Genomic DNA, 14164 nt, shown 5'->3' on the forward strand with positions numbered 1-14164 from the left:
TTTGTAGGGAAACAACTACACAAAAAAGAAAGAAATTGCAAGTTTATTTCATTTGTATAAAGGATCCATTTGTAAACATGTACATAAAGTACTCTCAATTTGTTTTTAAACTTAACATATTATTTGATGGAGATTTTCCTTTGCATACTTTCCCAACTTTAGGTCACTCCTTGCCATTATTTAAACACCGGAGAAATTAGTGGACAGTCGTGATATATAATCAATCATGTAGCACACTAGAGTTGGATTTATCTTTGTCGCCACTTCCCACACGCCATTCTGTTATCATTGAAGAAGACATTGTATATGCTAAACACCATCTCTCATTATACGTTTGATTCAAACACAAACGACACCAAATGGATGTTGGTATTTCCTGTATTAGAACCGAAACAATAGAATAGAAACAATAAAGGATAACAGTGAACCGGGCTAGTGCTTGACACAATTCCCTTAAACAGATTCACGGTCTGTTCCCAGGGTACTCCGGTTCGAAGCAGTAGCAGACTGCCGGACTTGATCACTTATCTTAAACGAAACCGTAATGATGTTGCAGTGGAGAGGATGAGAGAGTTGTGTGTTTTTCTGGTTATATGAACTGAAGCATTTCATTTAGTTTTATAACAATAAAACTTGTAACTTATTATTGACCATTAGTGCATAATAATACTTAGTAATTATCATAATAATGGCCATCATTAGTGCAATGAAACAGAAAATAATAATCATTACTGTTTAATGATCATTAATGTCATTGACTATCAGTTATGAAATGCACCACTTCCATTTTTAAGACATTCATTCACAAACAAATATACCCAAGCTTCCAACAATCCCCCACATGAATGGAGGTCGAAACAACATTATTTTGATTAGATTTCAGCAGTTGAATCTTGCATACAATAGGTAGATGTTACTCTTTGAACCTTTGCTTATGAAGCGCACTTAGCCACTGACTTTGAGTAGACAACGATGTCTTTGAACTTCTCTGTCGTTTGTGTAGACGACAATACACTTCACACAACACTCTCCCTGACAAAGTCAAGTCCTCATAGTTATGTTCGTTATGGTCATGAACATGAGCCTGGTTCTGTGAGAGCAATTAAGTATTGTGCCCCAACAATACCCTTCGAAGCGACCCCACTTCTCTCTCACATAGGTGATTCACCATGTATGGTTGCCTTAGTTGAATCATTAAAAGCCATAGGTTTAGCCTCACACTTGTCACTTTTAGGAATGGACTAGGAAGTTTACCAACCATGTAGTAAACTACCTTTTAAATACGTAGGGTTATCCTCCCCACAGTGACCTCATTAATTCATACAATTAGGTTTTCCTATTGAACTCAATTCTTGGGATCTCCAGTCTGTTGAGTTAGGTTTCCTTCGTATGAACTTTTAATTTTTCAAGGGCTTTAGTCCCATTCCCGTGGACGACTTCTGAACTAACTCTCTGCTTAGGCCTTATGTTAACGGATCCGCAATATTATCTTTTGACTTCACATAGTCAACAGTGATAATTCCTGTAGAGATTAGTTGTCGCACCGTATTATGTCTACGTCTAATATGTCTGTTCTTACCATTATACATTGTGCTATGAGCTTTGCCAATTTCCGATTGGCTATCACAATGTATACAAATGGCCGATGCCGGCTTAAGCCATCTTGGTATATCCTCAACAAATTGACGTAACCATTCTGCCTCTTTGCCCGCTTTATCTAGGGCGATGAATTCTGATTCCATCGTGGATCTAGCTATAACCGTTTTCTTAGATGATTTCCACGATATAGCAGCACCTCCAAGTGTGAATACATACCCAGTTGTTGCTCTGGAATCATTCGTGCCAGATATCCAATTTGCATCACAGTGTCCTTCGATAACTGTCGGATATCTGTTATAATGCAACCCGTATTCCTGAGTGTATCTTAGGTACCGAAGCAACCGAATCACACAGTTCCAATGAATTGAACTTGGGTTGCTCGTGTATCTACTTAGCTTGTTTACAGCATCTGCTAAGTCTGGTCTAGTACAACTCATAAGATACATTAAGCTGCCGATAATTCTTGAGTATTCCAACTGATAACGGGTCCACCTCTATTCTTAGCCAGATGTTGACTCGTGTCAATGGGAGTTCTAGCTACAATAGAGTCATTAGCATTAAACTTCTCAAGAAATTTTTTTTCACACGTAATGGGCTTGACTTAAAACAAGTCCACTTTGGGTTCGTGTGATTTTAACTCCCAAAATCACATCCGCAAAAACCCATGTCTTTCATGTCAAATCTTGCCTTTAACATGTTCTTTGTGGACTTTATGATTTTGTCATCACTTCCAGCAATGAGCATATCATCTACGTATGGACACAGAATGACATATCCATCTGATGTGTCATTCACGTATACACATTTGTCACATTCATTGATTTTGAACCCGGCATCAAGCAAGACATGATCAAACTTTTGATGTCATTGTTTTGGAGCTTGTTCCAATCCATACAAGGATTTTACAAGTTTGCAAACTTTCTTTTTTTTTTTGGCCCAATGGCTATGAAACCTTCAGGTTGTTACATGTAAATCTCTTTCTCCAGATTTTCATTCAAGAAAGCTGTTTTCACATCCATTTGGTGAACTTCCAGATTTCTAATGGCGACAATGGCAAGCACCAACCTGATGGAGGTTATTCGCGTAACTAGCGAATATGTGTTAAAGTAATCTAAACCTTCTCGTTGTTTATATCCTTTGATCACCAACCTTGCCTTGTACTTATCGATGGTGCCATCTGGTTTCATCTTCTTCTTGAAGATCCATCGATATCCTAGTGGTTTACGTCCTTAAGGAAGATCCATTAGTTCCCAAGTATGATTTTGTAAGATAGAATCTATCTCACCTTTGATGGCTATGATACTTAGTAATTATCATAAAATCATAACAAGCGTCATAATGATCATTAAAGTGTACTAAAACAGAATAATGTTCATTGGTGCAACATATGAAAACATAACAAACGTCATAATGATACTTAGTATAATCATAAAAATCGTAACAAACTTCATAATGATCATTAAATCATCATTAGTGCAACATTTGAAACTGAAATTAATAATAATTATTATCATTAAGTTTGTTGGTATGTTTGAGGTTCCTCTTCTACCATGTAGGTAAGGAAGTCAGAGCCGAAGGATTTTTCAGTCCTTTGCCGTTTACTCTTTCAAATTTCAACTTCCTCTATTTCGGATTGTTCTCGAGGTTCATCTCTTGCACCCTCGTTTTCTAGAACAATTTCCTCAACCGGTCTAAAACAACTTCGTTTTCCTTTATCCAAGCATGGGAACGTGTGTTCAAACCATGATGCATCCTTTGATTATAGTATGGTGCCTTTGTTTATTCCAGGGTTCTTGGAATCATGCACAAGAAAACGAAATGCACCACCAGGACGAGTATATCCTATAAATACACAATCCACTGTTTTGGGTCCTATTAGTAGCCGTTTCAGTGGTGTTGCTACTACCTTGGCTAGGCACCCCCATACTCGCAAGTATTTATATGACGGTTTATTTCCCGTCCATAAATCATATGGAGTTACATCTTCCTTCTTATTGGGTATCATGTTTAAGACATAATTCGCCGATAATATTGCTTCCCCCTACATTTCTTGGCCTATACCAGAACTTATCATCATGGCATTCATCATTTCTTTCAAAGTGCGGTTCTTGCGTTTCGCTATGCCATTTGACTGATGGGAGTAAGGAGGCATGAGTTCATGTATGATTTCATCTCTTTCACACAAATCAACAAAAGGTGAAACATATTCTCCTCCTCGGTCACTCCTTACTCTTTTGATTTTCCGATTTAGTTGATTCTAAACTTTGGCTTTAAACAAGATAAACTTATCAATAGCCTCATCCTTACTCTTAAATAAGTACACATAGCAATCCTGTACAAGGTATTGCTATGACCATAACGAACATAACTATAACGACTTGACTTTGTCAAGGAGAGTCTTGTGTGAAGTGTATTGTCGTCTACACAAACGACAGATGAGTTCAAAGACATCGCTGTCTACTTAGAGTCAGTGGCTAAGTGCGCTTCATAAGCAAAGGTTCAAAGAGTAACATCTACCTATTGTATGCAAGATTCAACTACTGAAATCTAATCGAAATAATGTTGTTTCGACCTCCATTCATGTGGGGGATTGTTGGAAGTTTGGGTATATTTGTGTGTGAATGAATGTCTTAAAAATGGAAGTGGTGCATTTCGTAACTGATAGTCAATGACATTAATGATCATTAAACAGTAATGATTATTATTTTACGTTTCCTTGCACTAATGATGGCCATTATTAGTGCAATAAAACAGAAAATAATAATCATTACTGTTTAATGATCATTAATGTCATTGACTATCAGTTACGAAATGCACCACTTCCATTTTTAAGACATTCATTCACACACAAATATACCCAAACTTCCAACAATGGATCTATCTCACCTCCAGTGACCACTGAGTTAACCTCTCTAGCAAAGTAACTACATAGACCAATACTAGTTAGCTTCAATGTAAAAAATAGGCCTCCCTCATGCTTAAGAATCAATATGTGACTATGATAACAATATGATATGTGTAAGTGAGTGAATTATTAAATGACTATACTTGTAACCAAAGTGTTCCATATATAACTTAGCATTACACTAATGTGACTTGCGGTTAATGTTGTATCACGTCATTTCAATTGGTTATTTTGTTAAGAGGCAATTGCATATTTTCTCATCTAAAACTTTCTAAATGCATATATACTTAACCCAAATATTCAATTGCACATTTTCCCCTCATTAATTACAAAATTGGTAAATTTATCCGTGTTATTTTTTTTAATTAAAAATAGTTTGTGTAATGACTATTTTACCCCTTACTTTGGTGTGCTTTCAACCAATGTTGTAAAAGTAGGTTTCCAATGCCAAGTACTCTCCGAGTACTCGCTACAAGGTATGGCGCTGATGAGAGTTTCTCCAACTCCGCCTAGTTATTAAATATGGTCAACCTCAGCCAAAATCACATCTAATCGGTCAACTTGTGCCATTTTAACTTTAAGAATAAAATATAATTCATATTTCTATAATATTAAAAAAAGCATATCACTTTTTTTAGTTATTTATATTGATATCAATTTATTTTGTTATAAATATTAGTATGCCTATGATATTTGACATTTATATAATATTCAAAAATCAATTTTCTTTATATTTACCAATTCCTAGTATTCTCTGAGTACTTCCCGAGTACTTCGAGTACACCCAACTCCCTAGTCGATCGCATAGGGTCCGCTTAGCGACTGCTAAAAAAACCTACCCCCCCCCCCCCCGAAATACCCCGCTAAAATTCTAACCCCTAAAAGCTAAACTAAATCCAAAAGTTAAACCCGAAGGCTAAACCAAAACTCTTTTTTATTTTTTTAACGTGTGATGCTAGATAAACATTTTGTGTTTTTTTACTTAATTCTGCTTCTCTTTTTTTTTTTTTTGGGGTTTTATGATTTTTTATTTATTTTGGAGGAGTTCAAAATTCGAGAAGTTATGAATGGGCATTTTTGTCAATATAAAAATTTCAAGGATGAGAAATATGGCATTGAATTTTTGGGTGGATAGATACGCAATTAAACGAAATTGAAAAACAAAAGTTTTGTGCCTACATTGTGAATCCAAAAACGTTTGTGCTAAAAAATTAAAAACTTAAAATTTAAAATAAAAATACAAAGTCAAAACCCCAACGATACTGTTATTCCTAATTAACCAAAACCAGCAGCTAAGGGTTCGTTCATCTGTGCCGCCGTCTGAGCTGCTATGGGCAAATCAGGCAATAAGACGCCGGTTAAATCATCCGTATTCGAAAAACTCCTCCGCCGCCGCCTCCACGAAACCTACGGCAACTCCACGCCGCCCATCACCGACCTCATCGACGGCCTCCGCTCCAAATACCCCGAGTACGGCCGCCACAAACCCCAATTGTTCACCAGAATGGTCAAACAAACCCTAGACTCGGTCAACCACAACAAAAGTAGTGATAAAAAATCATTCAATTTTGTAGATGCTGATGTCGACATGACGTCACCTCCGACTAGTAAGAAATTGAAGAGAGTTGATAGTAGAGAAGAGAGGTTACTCCAATTGGAGACTGCACACGTGGCACGGAGACGAGTTGAGGCGAAATCGGAGTCTGAGGAGTCCGAGTCGGAATCCGAGGATGGAGAAGAAGAAGAAGAAGATGATGATGATAATATAAGTGCCGTGTCGACGTTGGAGGATGACGTGTACAGTTTGAAATTTGAGCCGGAGTTTGATTTAACGAAATCTATGCTTCGAAACAAGTACACGAAATCGGCTAAAAATGTAGAGTTGGAGGTGGTTACTAATAGTAATAATAAGGAAACTAAAAAGTTAGATATGTTGAAGGAAGCGAAAACAGTTAAATCACGAGCGGTGAAAGTTAAGGCTAGAGGACATAAATCGAGCGATTCGAACGGATTGAGTGTTGATGATGATGGTGGTGGTGGTGGTGATGTGAATGGGAAAGATGATGGACCAATGTTTAAGGACCTCGGTGGAATGGATGCGGTGTTGGATGAGCTTAAAATGGAGGTGATTGTTCCTTTGTACCATCCTGAGTTGCCTCGGAGGCTTGGGGTGAGACCGATGTCGGGTATTTTGTTGCATGGGCCGCCTGGGTGTGGCAAGACGAAACTAGCTCATGCCATTGCGAATGAGACTGGGTGTCCGTTTTATAAGATTTCGGCTACTGAGTTGGTCTCGGGTATATCAGGTAACGTTTGCTTTTTTGACTTGAATTTGTATACTGTTGTGTGATTGCATCATTATATTATGAATTGCGATTTTAGTTTGTGGTAGTGTGTTTGAAAGTCCTAATTGCTATAATTAGGGATGTGCCAAAACCATAGCTATCAAAGACGCTAGGTGCAAACAAAATTGGGGCCTAAGAAAAGGTGCACTTAAATAAGAAAATTAAAATATATTATGTATTAGAAAAATAATACTATTCTTAAATAAAAATATTAATAAAATATATTATGCATTAGAAAAATAATACTATTCTTCATATAAAATAAACAAAAGCTAAATGTAATTCCAAAACTTTAGTAACAAAATGTTTAAAGTCAAGTACCAAAAGTTCCAGACATGATAACCAAAAGTTCAAAAAGTAATAAACCGTAAAGGTTCAAATGATCATTGTTCTTGATGTCATCAATATTCAGTACCAATAAAGGTGTCGTCAACTTTACGAAGAGAGGGCCTAGGCGCGTTAAGCGAGGGCGTTTAATAACTATCGCCAAAATATTCGGGACAGGTATTCGAGTATGAGACTGTGTACGATATTAGCTTTAAAAAATAATCTACATTCAATCAAAACTAAAAATATCATACATGTGCAACTTCAGCGATTTTTACTTAATGACCATTTTCCCTCTTTCCATTATATTTGTTTAAATCCTATTTTTGTTTGGATTTTGATCGACATAGAAGATAAGCGAGTTAATCAAACAGCCGTCTCCTCTGATTTGTTCTCTCATCGGCAGATGATTGAACAATTGAATATGCATGGTCGAATTAAATAGTCGGACTCAAATGTATGCATGCTATACAAGAAAGCAAGAAAGTTAAATATAATATTTTGAGAAAACTATTTTTTATTTGTAAAAATATAATAATTTGAAGTTAAAAATGGGTAAAACAAAATTGAAGTTAAAAATGGGCAAATAAAAAAATCTGAAGTTACTGATGGGAGTATATGAAATTTTAAAGTTTCAGAAAAGTAAGGGTAAAGCAGCCATAATTAAATTGTTTTTGATGAATTGGGTATATTTGATATATATTAATTATCTTGTAAGGGCATATATGATATTTTTAGTTTGGCACAGTATATTGATATTTTCCAAGTTTGTAGGGGTATATATGAATTGCACCTTCTATAGTTCTTTTGCATCAACAGCTTTAACTGACATACTATCTTGACATATCAGGTGCATCAGAAGAGAATATAAGGGAATTGTTTTCAAAAGCATACAGAACCGCACCATCTATAGTTTTCATTGACGAGATTGATGCAATTGCTTCAAAACGAGAAAACCTTCAACGTGAGATGGAAAGACGTATCGTGACACAGTTAATGACTTGTATGGATGAATCTCACAGGGTTGCTAAACCAGACGAGAATTCTAAAAGCACAGAACCACCAAATGGCAAACCGGGTTATGTTTTAGTGATCGGTGCTACTAATAGACCTGATGCTGTCGACCCAGCATTAAGAAGGCCTGGTCGTTTTGACCGTGAGATATCTTTAGGTGTTCCGGATGAAAATGCTAGAATAAAGATTCTTTCTGTACTAACACAAAATTTAAAACTTGAAGGCGCATTTGATCTGGTTAAAATTTCAAGGTCAACTCCTGGTTTTGTTGGAGCAGATTTAGCTGCTTTGGTGAATAAAGCTGGCAATCTTGCTATGAAGAGAATTATTGATTTAAGAAAGATGGAACTTTCTATAGAAAGTACAGATAATGAACAAAATGACGACTGGTGGAAGAAGGAATGGACTCCTGAAGAAATGGACAAATTAAGCATCACAATGTCTGACTTTGAGGTATCATGAAGAGACAGTTTGTTGTTTACTTATCAAATTTGTTTGATTGTTGCTATTCATTGTTGACCGTAGTTGACTTTTGTTAATTTATACGCAGGTGGCGGCCAAATTGGTTCAGCCGTCTTCTAGAAGAGAAGGGTTTTCGAGTGTTCCAAATGTCAAATGGGGAGATGTTGGAGGTCTTGATTTGTTGAGAAGGGAGTTTGACCGTTACATAGTTAGGCGTATAAAATATCCCAATGAGTATGAGGTAAGTTTACTATATGATGGTATTGCTGATTTTAATAAGAACGATTTTTCATACTTGTTTTCCTATTTTTATAGGATTATGGAGTTGATATGGAGACTGGGTTTTTGCTTTACGGGCCTCCTGGTTGTGGAAAAACATTGATTGCCAAAGCTGTTGCTAATGAAGCAGGAGCAAATTTCATACACATTAAGGTTTGTCAGTGATTCTACCATTTTCAACATTTTATATAAATATTCAGCTTGTAGGCTCCCGAGCCTAGTCAAGTTCTTGGACTTGTTTATTGAATGATCTTTAATGTAGACTCTAGCTCATTTTAGCTTGGCTTGATTTGATCTCTTAGCAAGCCGGACTGGAGTTGCTCACGATTGGCTTTATGATGACACCCTTTGATATTTTTATTCATCTAATGCTTTTATATCCTAAAATTTGTAATTTTTCTTTACTGTGAAGGGTCCGGAGCTTCTTAACAAATATGTTGGCGAGAGTGAATTGGCGGTGCGGACTATATTCAGTCGTGCAAGGACATGTTCTCCATGCATATTATTCTTCGATGAGGTTTTTTTTTTCTCGCTTTTATTTTTGATAAATTTCATTATTGTGACTTTACTTATATGGTATTATTCTCACATGCTTAGCGTAGGAGCAATTTTATTTGTACTGAAACTTGCATAAATACACAATTACCCAACCAAAAAAATAGTGTAATGAACACATTATATTCACGTATTTTATAAATTACAGTTTGTATTATGACCATTATATCTTTCTCTTCTTATTTATAATTTGACTCTCATATTCTAGTGTATGTTTTAAGGAAGTTTATAAATGCCACAAATTTGAAAATGACTATATATGATATTATACTAAGTTTTGGGGGGGATGAAATCATTCTTTGCTCTTTAATTTATTACTAAACTGATGATAAAAGTTGTAATGGTTGATTTAAGCTTGATACCGGTTTCTTTTGGATTAATACTTTAGGTTGATGCTCTGACAACAAAGCGTGGAAAGGAAGGGGGGTGGGTTGTTGAGCGGCTTCTAAACCAGGTAAGATTCTTAGATATTCATCGTGCATTACATTTTCAAAGTTTTTGTGCACATAATCTCATCATATCCAAGATATGAAATTTCTTTACATTTTTACAGCTATTGATAGAGCTAGACGGTGCTGATCAACGCAAGGGCGTTTACATTATTGGTGCTACCAATAGGTACCTACAACTCACCATCTTTTGGTTAGAAAAATCTACTTATTCATGAAAAATAGTTTCTACTTACTTATCTTGTTCCATTGTTATTCCAGGCCAGAGGTGATGGATCGAGCAGTGTTACGACCTGGAAGGTTTGGGAAACTTATGTATGTTCCTCTGCCAAATCAAGACGAGCGAGGGCTGATTTTGAAAGCTCTTTCTAGGAATAAACCATTAGATGCTGATGTGGACTTGATTGCTATTGCACGGAGTGAGGCTTGTGCAAATTTAAGTGGAGCCGATCTTTCTGCATTGGTCTGTGAACTTTTTTACTCGCTAAGCAACCAATACAGTTGATCTCATTTGTTTAACCTGTTTGTTCATATTTTAGATGAATGAAGCTGCCATGGTTGCTGTTGAAGAAAAGTTTAGTAAAATTGAAGCTGCTGCTCGTGAAGGGACGTCAGAAAGCTGTCTTGGTGGCATAACACATACTATTAAAGCTGTCCATTTTGAGCAAGCATTGGGAAAAATCACACCTTCCGTCTCTGATAAGGTATAAACTTGCTCTATTTTGTGTTCTGTATTCATAAACAATTTAGGGTTGTTTTTGTAAACCGTTCAAACCAGGTGAACCAACACAAATTTGTTTTTTCATTTCGTTTGAGATTATCCGGTATGATAATTTACGGGCCATGCTTTTGGAATCTGGAACGAGTTGTTTAGCCTTTATTATTTTATTCGTTTTCAGAAAATTTAAGTTTTGGAACATGAGCTTTTAAAGCAGGCCTGTTTGGTTTGTCATTTTTGAAATCGTTGTTACTGGTTTGACCTACAATTTTTGTCTAAACTGAACAGTTAACACCCCTTATTTCGTCACCCTCTTTGTAAACCTGCCATTGCTCAGAGCATAGTTGACAACATACAAACTCGTAGTGCTATAATGATGCGTATATCCCGAAGTAAAAGTTGTGTTTGATATCAATTTGTAGTTAGACATTGGTGTTGGTAATAATGTGCGTTTTCTGTGTTCTTGCAGCAAAAACAATATTATCAAGTACTGTCAGAGAGCTTCAAAGCATCATGAATGTGGAGTACGGTTTTGTTGCACATCATTCGTGTATATGAAGGTACCACCGACATACATCTAGTTCGACACTTGTTTCGTTTCAGAACGAGTTGCATCTACCTTGACGACGTTAGAGGGCGGTGTTCATTTTTGTTTCTCAAAATATAGTATTTAAATCATTATAATGTATGGGTACAAGATTGATAGTAGGCTAGCTAGAACAGAAACCGGAAATATGCTGTTTTGAGTAAAACATCGAGTTTGGGTGTCAATTCAGAAGTTGGTTTGTTTATTGGTTAATCCATGAATCTACTGATTGGTATACTTCTGAAGTTCTGAGCCTCAGCAATCAAATTTAAGAAATAATTTGTTAAACAAGTTTACACGGTGATAATAACTTGTTTGACTCGTTTAGGTACATGAGTTAAATGAGACGTGTTAGGCTACTTGATCTGTATGTCTTGCACAGATCTTGACACAATTATGTATTTATGTAGCAAACATGTATAACTAAAGCAAAACGCTATTGTCTGAAGCGGTTCGGGTTGTAAACCAAATCGGTTTGGTCAACTTTGGTCAAAACTGTTTAGAGAAGAAACCGGTTCGGGTTAAAAATCGGTTTTGGTGTGAAATACTCGAACCCTATACTGAATCAGACTAGATCAGTTTGAAACCAGTTCGTGTATCCAATCTGGCAGTTTGGTCGGTTCAAAATTGGTTTCTGGAGAATCAGGTCTGGTTAAAAATCGGTTTTGGAGATGAGAGGGAAACTGGTATACAAACTGGCGATTTGGGTCGGGATTGGAATCGATTTGGATCCAAACAGGTTTTTTAAACACATTCTTCCGTAACATATAGAGCCATTGAATCTCAGTTTCTGAAAGATTCACATATAATCGTTCTTCAAATTTTTGATCACTGCAATTAAGAGGGGAAGGGGCACATGTAAGGATAAGCTCCATGGAACCATGGATTTCAAATCACAAAGCAAACCTGCTCCGTGGATAGAGTGTCAAATTGCAATTCAATGCAAACCTTTGCCACGAAGAATATATAATGTTGGAAAACATAAATGTGTAATTAATTATTATTATTACATATAAATACTATTAACTCTTCACCATTTTAGGTTTATTGGATTTTAATAATCCCTATTTACCGGTATTGGCCGATAATAATCCCTATTAATTTTATCGTCACTAGCGGCCACAAATTTAAAAAAGTTGCCCCCCAATAGTCTCCTGTTAAAAAGGACTTAACGACGTTATATTTTTTTCCGAATTTCAAACTAATGCTTTAGGGCTTTTGATCGAATAGAGTATACGAGTCGATTGATGTAAAACCTAGCTCGAAACGGTGATCCGAACGTCTTGATTTTTTTTATTGGAACTTCAAAGACCCGAATTAAAGCATTGATGCGTCGTTTTTGAGCACCGTTTCGAACTAAGTTTTGCATCAATCGACTCGTATCCTCCTGCCGATCAAAATACCTAAAACATTAGTTTGAAATTCGGAGAAAAGGATAAACGCCGTTAAGTCCTTTTTAACGGGGGACCATTGAGGGCCAACTTTTTTAAATTTAAGACCACCAGTGGTGATAAAATGAATAGGGATTATTATCGGCCAATATCAATCAATTGGGATTATTAAATTCTAATAAACTGCCATTTTATTAACTCAAATCTTTCATCATTTTTATTCACTCAAACCTTCACCGTTTTAATTCCTTCAAACACTCAATGCCTAATTTATCAAACGACGATCTCAGGATATACATACCGCCGAACGATTCTGATAACGATATTTTTTCAAACGATAGTAGCATACAATTTTCAAATATCTCATCGAGCAAGCCGAAGAGGAAGACACGGTAACATCATCATCGAGCAATACAATTGGCCGAAGGATCTTTTACTTTTAATTTTCGTATTTTATGTTTTTTTTGTTTGAATTGTCGTATTTTATTTTTTTGGTTTTCATATATGTTATATTTTTAATTATAATGAAATTTTAATTATATTTAATTGTTCTATTTATTTTATATTATAAAAAACAAAAGACAAAAAATGTTCTAGAGTACCTTTGGGTAGGTGCCTTCGGGGAATTTGTGATTTGTGGGTACGAAAATGAGATGGCAGTACCGGATTGACCAATGCATGAGTAGTACACATAAGTTCTTTTTCCCCTCTTAAACGAACTAATGTAAATATAACATGGATATAAACACAAATATACATTTTAATCAATTTAACTATTCATTTCTAAATTCTGTAATTTTTTTTTTGAAAGGTAAATTTCATTCAACCACAAAAACGGCACTTGCTAGTCCTCAAAGTAAGGACCGCAAGGGAAACCAAGTTACATCAAACCAATAGGACAAGTACACCAATCATTCCAATCTAAATGTTTATGTCTCGACCTATTTGTAATCCAAAAATAAGAAGTCGATTTGATCTTGGTCACCACCTCGATAGCTTTGATAGTTTTCCTTTGAAAGATCCGCTCGTTTCTAGCAATCCATATGCACCAAAGGGTCGTTAGAATGATACCATGCATCGCCCGTTTCTCATACTTCCCCATTTTAAAGCCTTTAACAAGCATAAGAAGGTCACGGACGTCGAAAGCGAAAATAGGATTCAACCGACACCAAGCTGAAATCCTAGACCAAACCTCTGTTGCGAAAATACATCCAGTAAAGATGTGGCTCGAAGATTTCTTGTTCGACTCGCAAAACAGGCAAGAATCATCCGAAAAAGCCATCCCTCGTTTAGTAAGAGCATCTTTCATAGGAATCCTATCTTGCTCTGCGCGCCACGCCAAAATGCCACACTTAACCGGAATCCAGTTCTCCCTATTAAGCTTAACAAAAGGTTGATAATTACGGTTGTTGACTATTAGTTTCTGTTGGTGCATAATGTCAGTAGTTCAGTGTCTAGTGTCTGTGATCGCGTTTGTAATGTTTTATGTTTTGTATAAGCGAAGTTGCTAACAAGTTCGCTGATATGGGCGAAC

General features: G+C 36.1%; 2 protein-coding genes across 2 annotated transcripts; one reads left to right on the top strand and one right to left on the bottom strand.

Annotated features, from left to right (window-relative positions):
- Positions 1–5770: 5770 nt before the first annotated feature.
- On the top strand, positions 5771–11359 carry LOC143610502 (cell division control protein 48 homolog C-like). Its single transcript, XM_077084967.1, has 10 exons — positions 5771–6810; positions 8027–8643; positions 8741–8893; positions 8968–9084; positions 9344–9448; positions 9875–9940; positions 10040–10104; positions 10197–10398; positions 10475–10639; positions 11123–11359. The coding sequence occupies exons 1-10, from the start codon at positions 5835–5837 to the stop codon at positions 11168–11170; spliced, it is 2514 nt and encodes an 837-aa protein (XP_076941082.1). The 5' UTR covers positions 5771–5834; the 3' UTR covers positions 11171–11359.
- A 2151-nt stretch (positions 11360–13510) lies between these two features.
- On the bottom strand, positions 13511–14065 carry LOC143609734 (uncharacterized). Its single transcript, XM_077084410.1, has one exon. The coding sequence runs from the start codon at positions 14063–14065 to the stop codon at positions 13511–13513; it is 555 nt and encodes a 184-aa protein (XP_076940525.1).
- Between the last annotated feature and the right edge of the window lie 99 nt (positions 14066–14164).

The sequence above is a fragment of the Bidens hawaiensis genome, unplaced genomic scaffold (genome assembly GCF_021521415.1).
Source record: "Bidens hawaiensis isolate Kalapana, Puna unplaced genomic scaffold, B.hawaiensis_p1.1 tig00002186_1, whole genome shotgun sequence".
In the NCBI taxonomy this organism is placed as follows: Eukaryota; Viridiplantae; Streptophyta; class Magnoliopsida; order Asterales; family Asteraceae; genus Bidens; species Bidens hawaiensis.

Bases quoted from the DNA above. Each gene is read 5' to 3' on its own strand.
- LOC143610502 (XM_077084967.1), top strand. From the start codon at position 5,835: ATGGGCAAATCAGGCAATAAGACGCCGGTTAAATCATCCGTATTCGAA. The intron at 6,811-8,026 runs GTAACGTTTGCT...TTGACATATCAG, and splicing joins GTTGGTCTCGGGTATATCAG to GTGCATCAGAAGAGAATATA. The intron at 9,449-9,874 runs GTTTTTTTTTTC...TTAATACTTTAG, and splicing joins GCATATTATTCTTCGATGAG to GTTGATGCTCTGACAACAAA.
- LOC143609734 (XM_077084410.1), bottom strand. From the start codon at position 14,065: ATGCACCAACAGAAACTAATAGTCAACAACCGTAATTATCAACCTTTT.